The following is a 21,647-nucleotide window of genomic DNA, read 5'->3' as shown; positions in this document are numbered from 1 at the left end:
TTTTGTTATTTTTGTTCCCATTTCTTCTTTTCCTAGTTGGCCACCTACATGCTGTATCACCTAGGATTCTGGGATGCTTTTCTTTTTTCCTCCATCTCTCCACACTTTAGGACTTTCTGATGGCACCATCTCTATTTGCCCAGAACTGGAGGCTTGAGTATGCATAGCTGTTTGTGCCCAAGGCTGTGCATTGTATGCTGGGAACAGGGTGGACGCTGCAGGCCCCAGCAGCTGCCCTGAGGAACACTAATTGCCTTGCTGAAAAACTGAGAGATAAAAAATGCCTCAAGGACGATGCCAGACCCATTGAAAGATAGAATCCTTAAAGCACAGCTCCACTTCAGTCTTTTAAAGAAAACAATCTTTCTCTCCCGCCAGTTATTTTACTTCCTTTGGCTTCACCCTGTTCTCTTAGACCATTTTAGGATCCATCCTTCCGAGACCTGAACAAGGCATATCAAGCTAACACACACACACACACACACACACACACACGCGCGCGCGCGCATGCACACACACACACATGCGCGCACATGCACGCGCGCACACACACATGCACGCGCGCGTGCACGCGCGCACACACACACACACAGAGCCCAGAATCAAGGTCTCTGCTGTTGTCAAGTTCAGGATTAGCTGGAAAAGCCCTGCCTTTCTGGTTTTGTCTCCCTATCATGAAACGCCATTTTCCCAAGACATTCTTATAATCCATGGCCATTCACCAATCAGAAAGCCCAGTGGGGTCATATTTAATTCATGTCTGTCAATCACAACACAAAGAAAAGTCCTTCAGCTGGCCACCGAGAGAATCCTCTGCTACAGAACAAAGAGTCCGTGGGGATCTGTGGTCCCAGCCTCGCCTTGCACTCAGGGGCGGGCCCAGCAGCAATGCTGGCCCTTGCCTGGTTTCAGAATAATTGTGGCTTTGGAAGCAGCTAGGCAGATTAAAGAGATTAAATCCACAGCGCGTCCCTTCGACACAGTCAGGGGAGAGGAAGATTGGGACTTTCATGTTTTAGCTCTTCAATCGCAGATCAGCATGTCCTTGGCACTGGACCTCTGCATCGAATCCAAATATTTGAATTTTAGAGTAATCACCGTCCCCCAGCCCTCTGCACGGGTGGTTGTAGGAGCTCTGTGGTTTTTACGCTGACATATCAGCAAAACAAAGCGGCTGAGATACGAATCTAGTGTATGAAAATGAAAAAGCTTCACTTCCCCGCTTTGCATTTATCTTTGGAAGTTAGAGGGATATGAATAATAAATAAATGAAATGAAACGCTTCCGTGGCAATTGTGGGTAACACAAACACAGGATTCGAAGGCAGCAGCTGGACAACAAAGGCACAGTGCCTCAAGTTCAAGATTAGCTCACCAAAGCTTTTCTTTTTTTTTAATTCTCCAAAAACAGTCACGTGGAAGTACAGTGCGCTTCCTCCTCTCCCTGCCTCTCCTGTACCAGTCGTGGAATCAGAATGATCTTGATGTTGTCACTACCTGTCAGTACTTCAGCTGAGGCTCCTTGGTAATGCAAGCCACATATCTTTTTACTGCAAGTATCCTTTCAATATATCTTACATATTATTCATTCCAAATACTTCCACATATGTTCACTCAATTTTAAGGAAGATGAGGAATATTTTAGCAGTCCTTTTCTAGGCTCTTTTTACAACTGGAAAAAAAAATGCAGTAAGGAAGGGTGATTTAGAAATAAATGAGGGGGTTGAGTGGGGGAAGAAAAACAGAAGCCAGTGGTTTGGGGGATGGGAAAATACTTGGTTTTGAACCTCACCCTTCTGATTCCTAACATTCTGACTTTGGCAGGATCTCTAAGTTCTTTGATCCTCAGTTTTCTCCCCCTGTTAAAGGAAAATAATTCCTTTCTCATAGTAATCTCACTACGGTTAAATCAGGTAACACAGGTAGAGACTTCCAGGAACACAGTTCAGTTCAGTTCCGGTGACTTAGTCATGTGCAACTCTTTGTGACCCCATGGACTACAGCACACCAGGCTTCCCTGTTCATCACCATCTCCCAGAGATTGCTCAAACTCATGTCCATCGAGTCGGTGATGCCATCCAACCATCTCATCCTCTGTCATCATCCCCTTCTCTTCCTGCCTTCAATCTTTCCCAGCATCAGGGTATTTTCCAGTGACTCAGTTCTTCATATCAGGTGGCCAAAGTATTGGAGCTTCAGCTTCAGCATCAGTCCTTCTAATGAATATTCTGGACTGATTTCCTTTAGGTTTGACTGGTTGGATCTCCTTGCAATCCCAGGGACTCTTAAGAGTCTTCTCTAACACCACAGTTCAAAAACATCAATTCTTCAGCACTCAGCTTTCTTTATCGTCCAACTCTCACATCCATACATGACTACTGGAAAAACCATAGCTTTGACTAGATGGACCTTTGTCGGCTAAGTAATGTCTCTGCTTTTTGGCTCTTAGAAATAGTAGTTTCTTTCTTAAACCAATAGCACACTGCCCATAGAGAGGGAACTTCCACCTCCAAGCAGGATGCCCTGGAGCCCTGGGAGTGCTCCATTGACCCTGGCAGCTGACTGGCCTTGTGGGCTTGGCTCCCTAGGCTGGATGCCCATGGGCTCCCTACCTGCTTCAGCAGCAGCAGCGGCCCTTCCAGAGGTTCCCCTGCCTCTCCTTCATGGGATTTGCTGCCGCTCTCATGGGTGAGGAGGGGTTTGGGCAAGAGGTTAACCTGGTGAGACCAAGATACTTCTTGTAGACCGATAGGCTTCTTCTAGCCTATTAGCCTAGGCCGCAATTAATATTTCAAAAATAGAAGATCTCCAGGAAATCTGCCTTTCACATGTGTCTGCCTTACAAATGCAGAGGCAACAACAGCAGTGTTCAAGTTTTTTTAAAAATGCACCCTGGAGGACTTCCCCGGGGGTCCAGTGGTTCAGACTATGCCTTCCAGTGCACATTGGTATAGCCAGGATTTCCTTCAGGCTTGGCCTCGGAACTTAAGACCCATTTAGCTTTTCCAAAACCTCTGTTACCTCAGTGGTAAAATGAGGTGCTTGAATGAGAATATTACCATTTATGAGCTCATTCCTTATGTAGCCTCTGTGTTTAATTACTGTAAACTAGAGAGAATAATGGGGCTTCCCTGGTGGCTCAGACGGTAAAGCGTCTACCTGCAGTGCGGGAGACCTGGGTTCCATCCCTGGGTCAGGAAGATCCCCTGGAGAAGGAAATGGCAACCCGCTCCAGTACCTTGTCTGGAAAATCCCATGGACAGAGGAGCCTGATAGGCTACAGTCCATGGGTTGAAAAGAGTCAGATACGACTAAGCAACTTCGCTTTCGCGTGTAAGTTATTGTGAAGCTGAAATGAGGTAATCCATGTAGTAAGTAGATCTCAAGCCACAAATTCTGATACAAAAGACATACATATGTAATTTTTTTTTAAATTTTTTTTTCATATGAAATTTTTGAAAAGTCACATATTCTCTGAGCCCTAAGCCTCTGCGTTGCTGGAAATTTAACTTTGAATCTTCTTGGACCTTTCTCCCCACATCCCCAGAGTTCCAGGGCCTTCCACAGTGCCAGCATATTGTTGGGGGTGAAAAGGAAGAGATTCTAGTCCATCTTTGCTATGTCTATTGCCCTTGCCCACATGAACCTTCACCTACTCTCCTGCCATGTTTGTATGGAATGAAAACAAATGCACAGCTGAAAGTTGAGAATTATGTTTTATTCAGCAGATTGACCAGGATGAAAGCCCAAGAGTCAGCCTTTTATATACCTCTGAGGGACTGTTCCAAAGAGGTAAGAGAGGAACCAGGATATATAGATATTTTTGCAACAAAAACCAGGTAGTAGAAACATCAAAGAATTACTGTTAATTAAAGAAAACCCAGACATCTCCAGTTAACAAATTTAGTGCTTTTCCTTATGGGAAGATCCAAGAGGCTGAGCTCATCGGAACCATCTCTTTGATACACGCTTTAGTTGTCTAGGGCCAGTATCTTGTTTTTCTCCCATCTTAAAGCCCCCTCCAGCTGCACTGTTGTGACGGCTGCAGTGGTTGATGGCTTGATGACCAAAATGTCGTTTGTTTGCTGATATGGCTGGCGACATTCTTCATCCACACTTGAGAACTGACAATCTTGACTATGAAATTGCACACCTCAGACGAGGACTTGAACCCACGGCCTTTTAATTGAAATTACACCCTTGGTCTCAGAACTTAACGAAGCTCAGTTTCTTGATGTCTCAGCAAAGAGAGAATTCAGTGAGAGACAAAGTGATAGGTAAGAAGTGGATTTATTTAGAAAGATACACATTGCATGAGCTTCCCTGGTAGCTCAGCTGGTAAAAAATGCAGGACACCCCTGTTCGATTCCTGGGTCAGGAAGATCCCCTAGAGAAGGGATAGGCTACCCATTCCAGTATTCTTGAGCTTCCCTGGTGGCTTAGATGGTAAAGAATCTGCCTGGAGTGTGGGAGACCTGGGTCAAATCCCTGGGTTGGGAAGATCCCCTGGAGAAGGAAATGGCTACCCACTCCAGGATTCTGGCCTGGAGAATTCCGTGGACGGAGGAGCCTGGCAGGCTACAGTCCATGGGGTTGCAGAGTTGGACAGGAATGATCAACTTTCACTTTTACACATTCCATAGACAAAATGCAGTTCATCTCAAAAGGCAAGAATAACCCTGGGAGAAACACACTCCACAGAAAGAGTATGGGCCACCTCAGAAGGCAAGAGACCCTGAAATATGGCGTGGTTAGTTTTTATGGGCTGGGTAATTTCGTAGGCTAATGAGTGGGAGGGTTATTCCAACTATTTTGGAGAAGGGGCAGGGATTTCCAGGAATTGGGCCACCACCCATTTTTTGACCTCTTACGGGCAGCCTGGGAACTGGGATGTGTCATTTAGATGCTAACACATTCAGTTCAGTTCAGTCACTCAGTCGTGTTCGACTCTTTGCGACCTCATGGACTGCAGTATGCCAGGGTTCCCTGTCCATCACCAACTCCCAGAGCCTACTGAAACTCATGTCCATTGAGTTGGCAAGGTAATAATATCTCTGCTTTTTAATACGTTGTCTTGGTTGGTCACAGCTTTTCTTCCAAGGAGCAAGTGTCTTTTAATTTCATGACTGCAGTCACCATCTGCAGTGATTTTGGAGCCCCCAAAAATAAAGTCTCTCACAGTTTCCATTGTTTCCCCATCTCCCCACCCCCACCATGAAGTGATGGGATCAAATGCCAAGATCTTAGTTTCCTGAATGTTGAGTTTTAAGCCAACTGTTTCACTTTCCTCTTTCACTTTCATCAAGAGGCTCTTTAGTTCTTCGCTTTCTGCCATAAGGATGGTGTCATCTGCATATCTGAGGTTATTGATATTTCTCCCAGCAATCTTGATTCCAGCTTGTGCTTCATCCAGCGTGGCATTTAGCATGATGTACTCTGCATATAAGTTAAATAGGTAGGGTGACAATATACAGCCTTGATGTACTCCTTCCCCAATTTGGAACCAGTCTGTTGTTCCGTGTCCAGTTCTAACTGTTGCTTCCTGACCTGCATACAGGTTTCTCAGGAGGCAGGTCAGGTGGTCTGGTATTCCCATCTCTTTCAGAATTTTCCACAGTTTGTTGTGATCCACACAATCAAAGGCTTTGGTGTAGTCAATAAAGCAGAAGTAGATGTTTTTCTGGAACTCTCTAGTTTTTTCAATGATCCAACAGATGTTGGCAATTTGTAGTGCTAACACATTACAGTGAGCATATAATGAAGTTCAAGGTCCACTGGAAGTTGACTCTTCCACCATCTTGGACTTAGTTGGTTCTAACCAGTTTTTGTCATAATGTCGATGGCTAGGTCACTCTCTTCAAGGCTGTGCCCTGTCCCCTTCTCTCCTGTTTCTGTTAGCCTGGGAAGTCCAGTGCCTATAGTCTCTCACCCTCTCTGAAGTTTTGTCTGCTTCACAGGTCCCTGCCAGGAAGCAGTTCTTCCCCAGGGCTCTGGGACCCATGTCTTCCCAACACTGACAGTAAGTCCCCCACTGCTATGCATGGCAGGAGAGACCTTCACAGTCTGGTAGCCCCCTGTTTCCCAGTACTTCTGCTGTCTTTTCACAGTGTCCTCTATGCCAGCCATGCCCAGGTACCGCCTGCGGCTCTGTGTCTGCCACGATCTCACATGCTTTATAGCTTTGCTGTCCTTTCTGACATCCTCCCACCCCCTCCTCCCAAATTAAATCAGCTGTTGTTCATTCTTAAGCTTAAGCTCACTCGTTGCCTCATTGAAGAAGTTTTATTTTATCTCCCTCCAGACACGCTGTGCTACCTGCACAGACACACCCTGGCACCCAGCCCATTGCACTGGAGTAGCCTGAGTACAGGTCTCTTTTTCACTGCTCGTCTCCAAGCCATTTGTGTTTCACCTGTGTCACGAGCTCCTGCCTGAAACATAGCACATGCCCAGTGTAGATTGATGTCAACTTTCTTCTTAACGGCAGCCCTGTCTCTTAGCCTTCCTCTTCCCTCTGTTCTCTCCTAACTGCCCTTGCCCTCTGCACCTGACTCCTTGGCAGCACTGTCCACATTTGAGCCATTTGGGTTATTAATGTGACTACCGGGTGACCACAGACTTGAATGAATTACATGTTCCCTCTCCTTGCCTTCTAATTACAGAACCAGGAAGGGATCTCAGTGGTCAGTCAATCCAACCTCCCATTTAGCACAGGACCTGCTCTATGGATGGTTCCTCAGTCTTTGCTAAAATAACTCCTCAGGCTTTTATAGTACACGGATATAATGGCAGCATCATGGAAGACACCAGCAAGTGGGGTAAATATTACCAAGGAGACATCCTGGCAAGCAGAAGCTGATTCACTCCATGGATGAGAACAGGGCAGTCCTGAACCAATAGGGGCAGAGAAAAAAAAGGGAGGGGCATTCTATTTTTTTTTCAGCAAAGCTTATTTTTGTTTCAGATTACGGACCAGGTGAAAAGGATGCTTGACTACCTTAATCTTGTGGGCTGTGGCCTGTGGGCTGGTTTTGGCTGGGGTTCTACAGGTGGAACGGCTACAGCCTTCTGCTCAGTCTGCGAGGAGCCTTTGTTATCTCCGCAGCGAGTTTTGGACTCTGACAGTTTTTGAAGAAGAAAAAAAGAGGCAAGGACAGTGGCTCTTTGTGTCTCTCAAAGGCAGCACTGTTTCCTCGGGCTGGCATGGCCCACGGACAACGTGCTGCCCTTCATGCGGGATTGTTTTACTGCCTTGACACATGGACTGCCCGGTGCCAGCCTTCATGTAGGAGAGAAAGGCTGAATGCCCCCTGAGATGCCAGGACAACTCACAGAGCAGCAAATGGAGATCAGCTTCTGATGATGACCGTCAACAATCCCTCCTCATCCTCTCCTTGCGTTCGTGGGGAGCAAGTTTCAGAGAGTGCTTCCTGTTACCTCACTCACTTCGGGCTCCTGTTGCCTAGAGGTCAGTGGTGGTCTTGACCTTAGAAGTGAGTTTCTAAAGAGCTCTCTCACATTTCGTCTGTTTAGATTCATTTTCAAAAGTTGAAAGTCAGTCAACAGCTCTATCTTTGGAAATGCTTACCTGTTTTATTTTAAATTGAAGTATAGTTGATTTACAATATCAGTTTCAGGTGTACAACATAGTGACTATTTTTACAGATGATACTCTATTAAAAGTTGTTTTAGGAAATAATCTCTTGGTGCAATCAGAACCCTTCATTGATACATTTAACAGGCATTTTTGAAGACCAGCTCTGCGCCACCCACTGCACCCGGTGCTGAGATACCAAGAGAAAACATTGCAGTCTTCACAGAGCTTCTAGGTAAGTGACAGTTCACTAGGATCAGTAACAAAGGGGGACTGTGTGCCCTGGAGCACAGAGGAGGGTTCATGGAACACGGCCAGCGGGAGTCCCGGGGGCCTCCTGAAGTAGGTGGTAACCGCGTTGTCATAGTGGAAACACAGAAGTCACCCAGGGGCTGGCGATGAGGATGGGCATACAGCATTGGGAAGGCCATGAGGGAGCACAGCACGTTTAGGGAACTGAACTTAATTTAAAATGGCTGGGGTGCGGGGTGGCAGGAGACACTGCTGAAAAAAGAGATTTTTGAAAACAAGCCTTGGGTGCTCTTTGGTTTTTAGATCTTATTCTAGAGGTAACTGGGAGCTTTTGAAAGATTTTTGCTGGATGATGACCTGGTCAGGGGCATGGTGCAGACCATGAGTCTGGACAATAAATGATCCCACACAGAAGGCAATGCACTGTGAAGGGGCTATGCCTGCCCAAGGGACACTACTGCCACAAGAGACATAAGTGCAAATTTCAGAAAGCTGGGATGTGTCCTTCATGCCCACTAGACTGTGTGGTTTTTGAGTTCCTTTTATTCCTGGACTTCTAAAACTTGGCTTAATAAAAAGTAATAGGTGCTCAACAAGTTTGTTGAATGAATGAATGAATGATTCTGCCTTCTGAGAGACAAGGGACCAAGTGTCATCTTTCTTTCATGTGATTCATATCAGATTTTCTGATACTTGAAGACCACTATTCCTTTCAGTCAGTTCAGTTGCTCAGTCGTGTCCAACTCTTTGCAACCCCATGGACTGGAGCATGCCAGGCTTCCCTGTCCATCAGCAGCTCCCAGAAATTGCTCAAACTCATGTCCATCGAGTCGGTGATCCAACCATCTCATCCTCTGTCATCCCCTTCTCCTCCTGCCTTCAATCTTTCCCAGCATCAGGGTCTTTTCCAGTGAGTCAGTTCTTAGCATCAGGTGGCCAAAATATTAGAGCTTCAGTTTCAGCGTCAGTTCTTTCAATGAATATTCAGGGCTGATTTCCTTTAGAATTGACTGATTGGATCTCCTTGTAGTCCAAGGGACTCTCAAGAGTCTTCTCCAGCACCACAGTTCAAAAGCATCAATTCTTCAGTGTTCAGCTTTCTTTATGGTCCAACTCTCACATCCATACATGACTACTGGAAATTCCTTTAAGTCTTGCATTTTCAGGTTCCACACCCTGCACTCCTTCAACTGTCCTTCATGTGATGTGGTTCTTCCCCTACCTCATGTGTCCTTGTTCTCATTTGTCATTGTCCCTCTGATTAAAATGTGCTTCTGAGAAGTAAATGCAAACACCCAGGTAAACTCTGGCCTCAGGAAAGGTTCTCAGGGCCTCTTCGTCTGATTGCTTTTCACCTGGTTATTTTGGCAATCACTTAACCCTGATGACTCGGATCCTGCTTGTACTAAATTAAAATCCTGAGATCTTTCCCATATGTTCTATTTTTAAATCATAACTCCTTCTACAAAGATGAAATAAATTTTAAAATATGTCCCCTATTTGGGAAATATGACTTATATCGCTTAATGTAGTGTAGGGTTATACCTTTAACTTTTTGAAAACACAGCCTGTTTTCTTGGATCCATTGTTGCAGCCTATTAAGGCCATATTAGCTACATCTTCCAGTCTGATATCGTCTGTCTGCAAACATGACAGTGACAATCAGCGTTCAGTCAATGTCCTAAATCAAACCACCAGGAGAAATGTTTCACAGACTAGATCCCTGTGGCATACCAACTAGAAACTTCCCTCAAATCAGGATTTTCAGACTGAGGTCATGATCCATTAGTGAAACAATGTAGTGGGTTGAAATTAGCATTTTTAAAAAAGTATAGAAAAGAACCTGTCAGTTGCTACATGTTGTTGTTCAGTCTCTCAGTCGTGTCCGATTCTTTGTGACCCCGTGGACTACGTAGTCCATGAGATAGACAGGCTACCCTGTCCTTTATCATCTCCCAGAGATTTACTCAGACTCATGTATATTGAGTTGGTGATGCCATCCAACCATCCCATCCTCTGGCGCTCCCTTCTCGTCCTGCCCTCAGTCTTCCCTAGCATTAGGGTCTTTTCTAATGAGTCAGCTCTTCGCATCAGTTGGCCAAAGTACTGGAGCTTCAGCTTCAGCACCAGTCCTTTCAATGAATATTCAGGACTGATCTCCTTTAGGATGGACTGATTGGATCTCCTTGCAGTCCAAGGGACTCTCAAGAGTCTTCTCCAGCATCACAATTCAAAAGCACCTATTCTTTGGTATTCAGCCTTCTTTATGGTCCAACTCTCAAACGCATACATGACTACTGGAAAAACCATAGCTTTAACTATACGAATCTTTATCAGCAAAGTAATGTCTCTGCTTTTTAATATGCTGGCTAGGTTTGTCATAGCTTTTCTTCCAAGGAGCAAGCATCTTTTAATTTTGTATAATTTTAATTTCCATGCATGGAGTAAAGACAAGTTAGATTTTGTGAAACTATGTCTCAGTCATACACATATACACATATATTAAGGTTTATATAGCACAGTCACAGATACAAATAATACTGTCTCATGAATCACATAATTAAATTGGAGGATAAATATTGTGCTATCTCTTAAAAACATAGTAAATAGATTAACATAGAAATGAACTGAAAGGCCCATTGTCACTCTTGTAATTCTTGACTTTTGAAAAAATTAATTTTTATTAGAGTTGCTTTGCAATGTTGTTAGTTTCTGCTGTGTAGCAGTGCGAATCAGTTATACATATACATATATTCCCTCTTTTTTAGATTTGCTTCCCATTTAGGTCACCACAGAGCACTGAGCAGAATTCCCCGTACAACAGGTTCTCATTAGTTGTCTATTTTATATGTAGTGTATATATGTCAATCTCAATCTTTCAGTTCATTCCTCTCTCCCTCCCCGCCTTGGGATCCATAAATTTGTTCTCTGCATCTGTGTCTATTTCTGCTTTGCAAATAGGTTCATCTGTACCATTTTTCTAAATTCCACATATAAGCGATAATATATGATATTTGTTTTCCTCTTTCTGACTTACTTCACTCTGTATGACAGTCTCCTAGACAGCATATTAAAAAGCAGAGACATTATTTTGCCAACAAAGATCCATCTAGTCAAAGCTATGGTTTTTCCAGTGGTCATGTATGGATGTGAGAGTTGTACCATAAGGAAAGCTGAGCACTGAAGAATTGATGCTTTTGAAGTGTGGGGTTGGAGAAGACTCTTGAGAGTCCCTTGGACAGCAAGGAGATCCAACCAGTCCATCCTAAAGGAAATCAGTCCTAAATATTCATCGGAAGGACTGATGCTGAAGCTGAAACTCCAATACTTTGGCCACCTGATGTGAAGAACTGACTCATTGGAAAAGACCCCGGTGCTGGGAAAGATTGAAGGCAGGAGGAGAAGGGGACTTCAGAGGATGAGATGGTTGGATGGCATCACCGACTCGATAGACATGAGTTTGAGCAAGCTCCAGGAGTTGGTGATGGACAGGGAAGCCTGATGTGCTGTAGTCCATGGGGTCACAAAGAGTCAGACACGACTGAGCAACTGAACAGGACTGATGACAGTCTCTAGGTCTCTCCATAATTCTTGGCTTTTTGAAATGAAAACTTCCATTGTTTGACAAGGAGACAACTTCTTTCCTTTGAAAAGTGTTCTTGAAGCAGCAATCTAGCGTTTTTCAGGGTTTATGCAGTATTTCAGGCCCACTGTGGGAATACTGGGCCTCCAATCCCAGTCCAAGAGGCTCAGGTCCAGTTTGTTTTGTATGCCATGGTGCTGCCTAAGATTTTATCTGGGCTCCCAATAAGGGTGAAAGTTTCCCCTTGGTTAAAAAAATAAAAAAAGTCAAACGAAGACCATGCTTCCTAATAAATTCATTAGAAAATGTCTTTGACTTGCTAAGTAAACATATGGAGAATATATGGTACTAGCAGACCAGTCTGCTGCTCCTAAGTCGCTTTAGTCATGTCTGACTCTTAGCGACCCCATGGACCGCAGCCTACCAGGCTCCTCCGTCCATGGGATTTTCCAGGCAAGAGTACTGGAGTGGGTTGCATTGCCTTCTCCAGCAGACCAGTCTAGTTTTGCCTGAAATGCATGTTGGGACCATTTGTCACAACTACTTGTATCCTTCTGTTCAACCTACATGATACATTTTCTAGATTCTAATATTAGTATATTGATTATCAGTAAATGTGAAAGTTATTCTTTTGAAGACATCAAATACCTTCCTATTGTTGGTATTCTCCTTACATGTTGAATTGTTGGTATTCTGGTTGTCGGACTCACCTTGCATGTAACAGTCCTTGTCTACAACCAGCTCTTCTTTCATCAAATATGATGTGATACAGACTTAGAGAATGAATTTGTGGTTGCCAGGGGTTAAGGTTGGGGGGAGGGAGTTTGGGAGTTGGGGATGGACATGTACACACTGCTATATTTATAATATATAACCACAGGGTCCTACTGTATAGCACAGAGAACTCTGCTCAATGTTATGTGGCAGCCTGGATGTGAGGAGAGTATGGGGGAGACGGGATACACATATATGTATGGCTGAGCATCTTCACTGTTCACCTGACAACACTGTTAATCAGCTATACCCCGATACAAAGTAAAAAAGTAAAAAAAAAAACTACACAGAAAAGTGATGTGATAGCCATTAAAACTGTTCACAAATATTATGATCTCCTTGCTCCAGGCAAGCATATGATAGACTTGCACTTCAATATATTGAAATTAGTCATGACCATGTGACTGGCTTTGGCCAATGAAATGAAAGGGACATGTGTCACTTGTAGGCGGAGGCATTTCATTGCCGGGGTAGGTATTGTAGAGCTTTAACCCCCTTCCCACATTGATTAGGGAAGTACTGGTGACACGGATGAGCACACCTGCCTTGCAAACGCACGTCAGACTTGGAGCAGAGTGAAAAATAAGCCGTTATTGTCTCAAGCACCTGAGATTTAGGATTTATTTGTAACTAAAACAAAAACTAGCCCATTCTAACATGTGTGTAAAAATACACTTCAGTTCAGTTCAGTTCAGTCGCTCAGTCGTGTCCGACTCTCTGCGACCCCATGAATTGCAGCACGCCAGGCCTCTCTGTCCATCACCAACTCCCGGAGTCTACCCAAACCCATGTTCATCGAGTCGGTGATGCCATCCAACCATCTCATCCTCTGTCGTCCCCTTCTCCTCCCGCCCCCAATCCTACCCAGCATTAGGGTCTTTTCCAATGAGTCAACCCTTCGCATGAGGTGGCCAAAGTATTGGAGCTTCAGCTTCAACATCAGACCTTCCAATGAACACCCAGGATTGATCTCTTTTAGGATGGATTGATTGGATCTCCTTGCAGTCCAAGAAACTCTCAAGAGTCTTCTCCAACACCACAGTTCAAAAGCATCAATTCTGCGGCGCTCAGCTTTCTTCACCGTCCAACTCTCACATCCATACATGACCACTGGAAAAACCATAGTCTTGACTAGACGGACTTTTGTTGGCAAAGTAATGTCTCTGCTTTTAAACATGCTATCTAGGTTGGCCATAACCTTCCTTCCAAGGAGTAAGCGTCTTTTAATTTCATGGCTGCAGTCACCATCAGCAGTGATTCTGGAGCCCAAAAAAGTAAAGTCTGACACTGTTTCCACTGTTTCCCCATCTATTTCCCATGGAGTGATGGGACCAGATGCCATGATCTTAGTTTTCTGAACGTTGAGCTTTAAGCCAACTTTTTCACTCTCCTCCTTCACCTTCATCAAGAGGCTCTTTAGTTCTTCTTCACTTACTTTACTGTAAACTGTATCTATTCTTTGTTTTCACTTGTGTCTTCGTTTCTATAGTGATAAATCTTGATTATTCTTCTTACAACTCCTCACTGTTTATTGAACTGTAATAATTTGCTCTTCTGATTTTCCAGTGTTTTTTCTTTCCTGTGAAAGAGTCATATTGCAAGAATCTTTCTTGAATGAGTATCAATAGTGGGGCAGTTGGAAGTTGTACTTTTTTCATTATATTTGGCAAAGAAAAAATATACTTCTTTTTAGAGGAGCTCCACCCTTCAGCTGCAACGCATTACTGTCTACCTAAATGCTCGTAACTAGCCAGAAAGCAAATGTTTCCCATTACAAATGACATTTATCAGTTGGTCTCAGGAATAGGGCTCCTTCAAAATTGATCTCGCTTGGAAGTAACCATTATGACTCACTACTGGATCTCTCAGTACTTTCAAAGTGAAAAAATGCAATGGAGGATATGATTAACATTGACCTATTGCATCCTTCATATGTATATATCAACCATCACATTTATTTTTACAATAGGACATTTTTTTTGCTATCACTATTCAGATACCCTCCTGAATATGCCTAGTAGCCTTTCATGTGCATTCGTGCTTTACATTTTAATGTTTTTTTATGTAACCTTCACTATTATATTTTTAGAATCTGTTATTTTGTGCTGTTGCCCATGAATTGAACTATGGGCCATATATGCTGTTGCCTATATATTGTTTAAAAAAACTGTTTAAGCCAGTATCATTCAAACTTTAAGCATGATTGAGGGGACCTCCCTGAAAGTCCAGTGGTCAAGACTTTGTGCTTCCACTGCCAGAGGCACAGGTTTGATCTCTGGCCTGAGAGCAAAGATTCTGCACGCTTCATGGCACGGGCAAGAAGTAAGTATTTGAAATATGTTTGAAATATCGAATGTCCCCAACTTCCCATTGGCTTATGTTCTAAAAACTTACAGTCTCCTTTTTGGAGCTTGGGTGACACTTCCCAGAAATTATTCTGAAATTCATCATTAGTTTCCACTCTAGACACTCAAAGCCAATTTAACCCCTAATTGACAAAGGTACACATTTATTTGGAGAAAAAGTTTGTTCCTCTAAACTTTCTTTTTTAAAAATATTTATTTATGTATCTGGCTGCACCGCATCTTAATCGCGGCATGCTGAATCTTTAGTTGCAGCGTGTGAACTCTTAGTTGCGGCGTGGAGGATCTAACTTCCTGACCAGGGATCGAACCCAGACTTCCTGCTTTGGAAGCACAGTGTCTTAGCCCCTGGACCACCAGGGAAGCCCCTCCCCTAAATTTTCTTATGAGAAAGGAAGAAATGTGGCAGCCCTAGGAACACATTTTTCCCTTTTTTACAGCCACGGGCAAAAAAGTCTTTGCAAATCAGATATTTCCTTCAAAACACTTGTACTTAATTTCATACAGTAGCTTAAAAGATACAGATCTTAAAGCTATAGAAGCAATATAATGCAAAATTAACTCGTGGGAGTCTCACCTTCTCATTCAGATCTTCCTGCCTTAAAATATTGATCACAATCTAATAGGAATAGCAATCTAATAATAATTTTTAATGAGGTAATTCAACTGCAAAATCAGAGAGAAGAATTGGAATGACTTTGAACCTTCTAAGCTTGGAGGTGTGGAGCTTATTTAGTAATAAATTGTGGGTGGGCTGTGTTCTGTCATCTTGACTCATAGATGAGCTATTATTAAATATTGCTGAGTATTAAATCAGCAGAGATTTTGGTTTTAGACCTTGTTTGCTCCATTTTGAAAGCAAAAAAAGAGTAGCCCTTCAACAAGAGAGAGAAGAGGAAAATCTGTGATCCGGTAAGGGATTTATGTTATAATTCTGCCTTTGACCATCATAATACAGTACTAAAAACTCCAAAAAAAGATTTTTTTTAAGATATAGAGAAAGAGATCTGAACAGTGTTGAATTTGGAAATATTTCCCCTGATATCTCAGTTGATAAAGAATCCACCCACAATGCAGGAGACCCTGCTTCAAATCCTGGGTCAGGAAGATCCCCTGGAGAAGGCATAGGCTACCCACTCTAGTATCCTTGGGCTTCCCTTGTGGCTCAGCTGGTAAAGAATCCACCTTCAACGCAGGAAACCTGAGTTCAGTCCCTGGGTTAGGAAGATGCCCAGGAGAAGGGAAAGGCTACCCACTCCAGTATTCTGGCCTAGAGAATTCCACGGACTGTATAGTCCATGGGGTCACAAAGAGCTGGACATGGCTGAGCGACTTTCACTTGCACTTTCACTTCACTTTCAAACAGCTATGCTCCCAACATTCAATAACCTTGACAGCCAAAATCTTTGATCACTTCTTAAAGAGTGAGTCTAGAGTCAGCCTTGAGATTAAAAGGTCTTGAGAAGCTTATCTTATTGTAAAAGATGGAGTTTTCCATAAATCACCAGTATTATCTTGTTTGCTAAGGTGAATAGAGAATTCTAGGAAGTTTGAAAAATCTAGGAAAATGTGAAATCAAATAAAGTATACTATAGGGCTTTCCTGGTGGCTCAGCAGTAAAGAATCTGCCTGCCAATGCAGGAGATGCAGGTTCGATCTCTGGGTCCAGAAGATCCCCTGGAGGAGGAAATGACAACCCACTCCAGTATTCTTGCCTGAGAAATCCTATGGGCTGAGGAGCCTGGCGGGATACAGTCCATGGGGTCTCAAAAGAGTCGGACATGGTTTAGTGACTAAACAACAACAATGAGAAAATGCATAGGTCCCTGAATTTCAAGCCAGGAGGTCTTGGTTTTAATTTCTCTCCTATACTAACTTCCTGGTTACTTTGATACTTATTTTAATATTTGATACTGATACTTAATTTAACCCTCTGTAACTATTAATATATCTCCTTGAGTGACTTGCTCTCTAAGCCTTTTCCAACTTCAATATCTCAGTAACCTGTCACTAGTCTACTCAGATAGAGGTGTTTCTAGATACTAAGGGCACGGGAGTGACATTTGGTCATCCTTGTCCCTCTTGGGCAATAGTGGTGGTAGCAGGTATAGCTGCCATTTACTGACATTTACTCTGGGCAAGATTCTATGCTGAATCCATCACATGTATTATCTCACTTAATCCTCAAAATATTGTTAGAGAGTTTGCATATTTTGTCCAAGTCTTCCCAGCTATAAAATGTCTAATGTGGAAAGTGGTGCACGTTGATCTTTTTATCATCTGCTCATAAATTAGCTGCCGTAGCAGCAGCTTTAAATGGACACATAAATCTAATATATCCAATTTTACTGGAAATCAGATGTCTTGTGTGTACTGGCAACAGATTTTAGTTTAGGTAACATTTGGATCTATTTGTGGGTGTTATTTATGTGCACTGAGTACACTCATAAAATCATACAATGTTAAAACTATCAGAGATCTTAAAGACATCTAGTGATGTGGTGTCCAAAATAGTAGCCACTGTGGTGGTTTAATTGCTAAGTTGTGTCCGACCCCATGGACTGTAGCCTGCCAGGCTCCTCTGTCTATGGGATTCTCCAGGCAAGAGTATTGGAGTGGGTTGCCATTTCCTACTCCAGGGGGTAGCTGTATTGAAATTTTAATTTTAACTAATTAGATTGAAAGCTTAGTTCCTCAATCACCACCTGCAACTTAATAGACACATGTAGCTACCATATTGATCAGCACATTTATGGAATATGTTCATTGTCACTGAAATTTCTATTGGAAATTTCCAGTGACTACATTGTAATTCAGCCCCTTTGTAGCTATCAGAATGTTTTTGGTTGCAAGTAGAAGAAACCCCGGCCCAAAATGCCTTAACCAAACAGTGAAAGAGTGGGGAGTTTATTGGTTCATGTGACTGGATAATCCACGACTTGACTCAGGGTTCTTAAGGCCAAGTGGGCACCTATTCCTGTCATCTGTTTCTTTCTCATGTCTACCCTCCCCTCCACCCCATGACTCAGTTTGTCTTAAGGCCAGATCCATTCATTATAACAATAGCTCTAGTTATTCCAGACCTTTCCATCAGAGGAAGAATTTGGAGAGAGAAGAGGGAGTAGTGAGAAGAGTGAGGGAACTAACTTCTCCAAAGACTTACACTCTACGTAGACATGTCTCACTAACCCAAAATTGATGATCTTTGTCCCTAAGTAATCCTTAAGAGAGATAGAATGTTCTGGGTTTAAGCCAATTAGGCCCATGCCTGGATCAATTCCACTGTAATTGCTATAATTTCATGACTAATTTACAACAGATTCACAAAGAGATTCCCACCACCCCCCAAAAAAAATCTCAGAGTACTTTAAGCAGAAGAAAAGAATAAATTTTGGTGAGTTGCCTCCCAAATATCCACGGTACCTTCATTTTTACTGCTTCTCCAAAATTATGTATGCGTTGGTTCAGTGGCTAAGACTCCATGCTCCCAATGCAGGGGGCCTTGGTTTGATCCCTAATCAGGGAACTAGATCCCGCAACTAAAAAAGATCCTGTATGCCTCAGCTGATACCTGGCACAGTCTAGTAAATCTATTTTTTAAAAGCATTTCTCTTGCATTCCTTATAATACAGATCCACACAGTTGAGGTTTCTGCATCTAAGTTAATATTTTCTAAAGCTCTTTGACACTCTAGAGGATGTTATTTAGGGTGAAGGATACTGTTAACTAGGTTCACTTACAGTGGAAGGAAAAGTTACCCATAATCAATTACATTTCTTTCAATTCTTTGCTCTTAGTTTTTAGTCAGTAGAAAATCTTGACCTTATATTTTTAGATTTCTGAAGTGTATATAAATGTAGAAAAGAGGAATGCCCCAGCCTGCTTCTTCCCCAAATATAAATATACAAGAGAAGAATCCACACAAATCTGTTTACAATTTAGGACAACAACAAGAAGAAAATAGAAAAAGTCATGGTGATGAGTCCAGAATGTCCAAGCCAGTTTTCAAGCAGCTGGCCTTTGAGTTACTAAGTGTGTTTATTTTTTCCATTCTCTCCTGAAACCATAGTTGCTACAAAATCCCAGAAACAGAACTGCCCTGAATCTACAGCACTGCTTTATTCCATCAAACCCCAGTCACCAAACTGTGATTAAATGGGTGTGAAGAATAAAATAGCCCAAGATTCCTAAAATGTCACATATTTGCAGTTTGACCAAGATGGAACCCAGCCTGTAGGCTTGTTTCATTACTTTTTGAAAGAGGGAAAAGTGAATATCCACGGAGATGCTCTTAAAATTATCTTTATTTTCTTCTGAGAAATCGTACCAATTCATAAAGAAATTGTAGTGCTAGTCAAAGGGATCAGCATACTCACCAAATGGAGCCTCTCAAAGAAGAATGAAACTACCCAAAACTCTGGTGTGAGCTTTACACGGTGGGCTGCTAGTTAGACAGCTTATGCCTATCTTTCAGAACATGCCCACACCTTTATTAGCTCATGATAAAGAGTTCCCTCTCGCTCAGACTGGCTGCCTTCCATCAGGCCTTGATATCAAGCCTTTGGGACAATACCTGCAACTCTTTTCTAAAGAGTGAACTAAATAAACCAGCCCCTTTGGCCTCTTGGTGACTATTGATTGTGATGGGGTCAGTTCTTCCTACTTTTAAGTGCCCACCATAGAAATCAGCAGACCCAAACTTATACTCACAGATTCCAACAACAGATTCTGCAGGTTGGACAGTTAGTTTCTTGTTTGTTTATCTGCTTATCTGTTTCAGAAGTTTTGGAAGATGACAACAGCACATATTATCATCTCATATTAGCTTCTTTTTGAAAAAAAAAATGTATTCATTTGGCTGTGCCGGATCTTTAGTTGCAAAACATGGGCTCTTTGATCTTCATTGTGGCATGTGGGATCTTTACTTGCAGTAAGCAGACTCTTAGTTCCAACATGTGGGATCTAGTTACCCACCCAGGAACTGAACCCAGGCCCCCTGCATTGGGAGTGCTGAGTCTTAGCCACTGTACCACTGGGAAGTCCCCAAGTTAGCATCTTAAGACAGCAACCAAGCCTATCACCTTAACTATCTCCTATGAGTTTCTTTCTTAAGGTTAAAAAAATAAAAGGTAACTTAGTAAACCAGAATTTTTAGAGACTTATCTCCACCCAACGCCATACACCTGTGTCTTTCAGGATGTATGTTTAATAACATTGAGACAGTAAGCATGCTGCTCTGGGCCTTATGGTACTATAATAAAGTGGAGTTTTTATGTTCTTATATGACTTTTCAGATAATAACTCTAAGTCACTAATTAGATGAAGCAAGTAAATACCTACCTGAGTCCTTCATCAAGTTTAAACCTAAGGAAACTTACAGAATTGATGAGAAAAATTTGACCTTTCCCTTTAGTTGGTATTCTCTGTTTCAATAGAAAAAGAAATCCCCTAATATTTATATTGGAGAAGGAAATGGCAACCCACTCCAGTATTCTTGCCTGGAGAATCCCAGGGACGGGGGAGCCTGGTGGGCTGCCGTCTATGGGGTCGCACAGAGTCAGACACGACTGAAGCGACTTAGCAGCATCAGCGGCAATATTTATATACCTGTGTTATTTCAAGAGACAACACTCTATGATGGTAAACAAGGATTCTGAGCCTTCACTCCTTCTAACTTATTGACAATAGCTAATACCAATCTTTAAAAAATTTTTTTTTTAATTTATTTTTGGTTGCTCTGGGGCTTCATTGCTGTGCAAGGGCTTTCTCTAGCTATGGTGCACAGGCTTCTCATTGCAGTGGCTTCTTTGTTAAGGGGCACAGGCTCTAGAGCACAGGCTCAGTAATGGTGGTACATGGATTTAGTTGCCCCCAAGATATGTGGGATCTTCCCGGACCAGGGACTGAACCCATGTCCCCTGCATTGACAGGCAGATTTTTAACCACTGGACCACCAGCAGAATCCTAATATCAATCTTTATATTAGCAGGATCCAAATGATTTTACAGGTTTCCTAAGGAAATAGGCAATAACAAGGTGAATTAAAACGACTAGAGGTCTGAGAACAAATACATTTTCCTGAAGAACCTTAGAAAGGATAGGTTGCAATGTGGTGTTAGAGGAGGTGTCAGGGATGACATTGGGGTAAAATCCAGTTATGATGCTTCCTGTCTGTGTGGCCTTGAGAAAACCATTTGAACCCTCTGAGATTCTGCTGCTTCATCTACACAGTGGTGGAAGTAATGCCCCCCCCATCCTCTGCCTTAATGGATTATTCATTAGAATAATCTGTTGTTATCTTGAAGTTTGTTCATGATCTAATGATCAAAGCCAGTGGCCCTTTCTGTCTTTATGTTACTCAAGCTCCCCACATATTCAGTTAGGTGGCTTCAGACTCTCTCCTTGCATAATGTAACACACTTCCAACTTTAGAAAACTTTATATTTCCATATCTTTTGTTGACTTTCTCCTGCTTCTGAAACTTAACACTCCAGAAATTGTCTCTTTGGGCTTCTCCTCTTCCTCTTTTTCCTCTCTCTCTAGAATCTCATTGTTCCCTAGGGCTAAGTTTCCCCTTTAGAAGATGATTCTTATGTCTATGTCCCTAATCCATAGCTCTGTTCTGGGATCCACACTGTTTCCAATTGCGTGATCAATAGATCCACTTAAAAAGCTCATAGGTAATTAACACTCAAGATTGACAGCTACCTCCTCAAACCAGCTCTTCCTATTAGATTGCCATTTCTATAAATGGCACTGTTTTCCTCCTAATTCCCCACTCTCAAAATATCGGGTGTTTAATTGACTCCCCTATTCCTTCTCCTCCTTGGTTTTCATGTTTTGCTGGTTTGCCCTCTACAAAATCCTTTGTGTCTATTTCCTTCCAAATTCTGTGACATCACTGTGGTTCAGGCTTACCTTGCCTCCTGTTTAAACTATTCCAGTAGCTTCTCTTCATCCTTGCCTCTCTCTAATTCGTTCACTACATGCTGCCAGAAAAATCTCCCTAAATCATTCTCCTAAAGCACATACTTTTAAAGACTCTGATTGGATATGAAGTCAAATTCAGACTTCTTACCCTG

At 42.6% G+C, this 21,647-nt stretch overlaps 1 protein-coding gene across 1 annotated transcript in view; it reads left to right on the top strand.

The window, feature by feature from the left end:
* The window catches only part of PRTFDC1 (phosphoribosyl transferase domain containing 1), a 173,928-nt gene that overhangs the window by 127,427 nt on the left and 24,854 nt on the right, over positions 1–21,647 (top strand). The window contains exons 8-9 of the mRNA XM_081556819.1: positions 6,964–7,467; positions 7,741–7,828. Coding sequence (XP_081412945.1) covers positions 6,964–6,992 — 29 coding nt within the window. The 3' untranslated portion in view covers positions 6,993–7,467; positions 7,741–7,828. The remainder of the gene's footprint in view (positions 1–6,963; positions 7,468–7,740; positions 7,829–21,647) is intronic.

The sequence above is a fragment of the Giraffa tippelskirchi genome, chromosome 13 (genome assembly GCF_054371585.1).
Source record: "Giraffa tippelskirchi isolate mGirTip1 chromosome 13, T2T-mGirTip1v1.2.pri, whole genome shotgun sequence".
Lineage (NCBI taxonomy): Eukaryota > Metazoa > Chordata > Mammalia > Artiodactyla > Giraffidae > Giraffa > Giraffa tippelskirchi.
The sequence above is the reverse complement of the archived record's forward strand: the minus strand, read 5'-3'. Positions and strand labels throughout refer to the sequence as shown.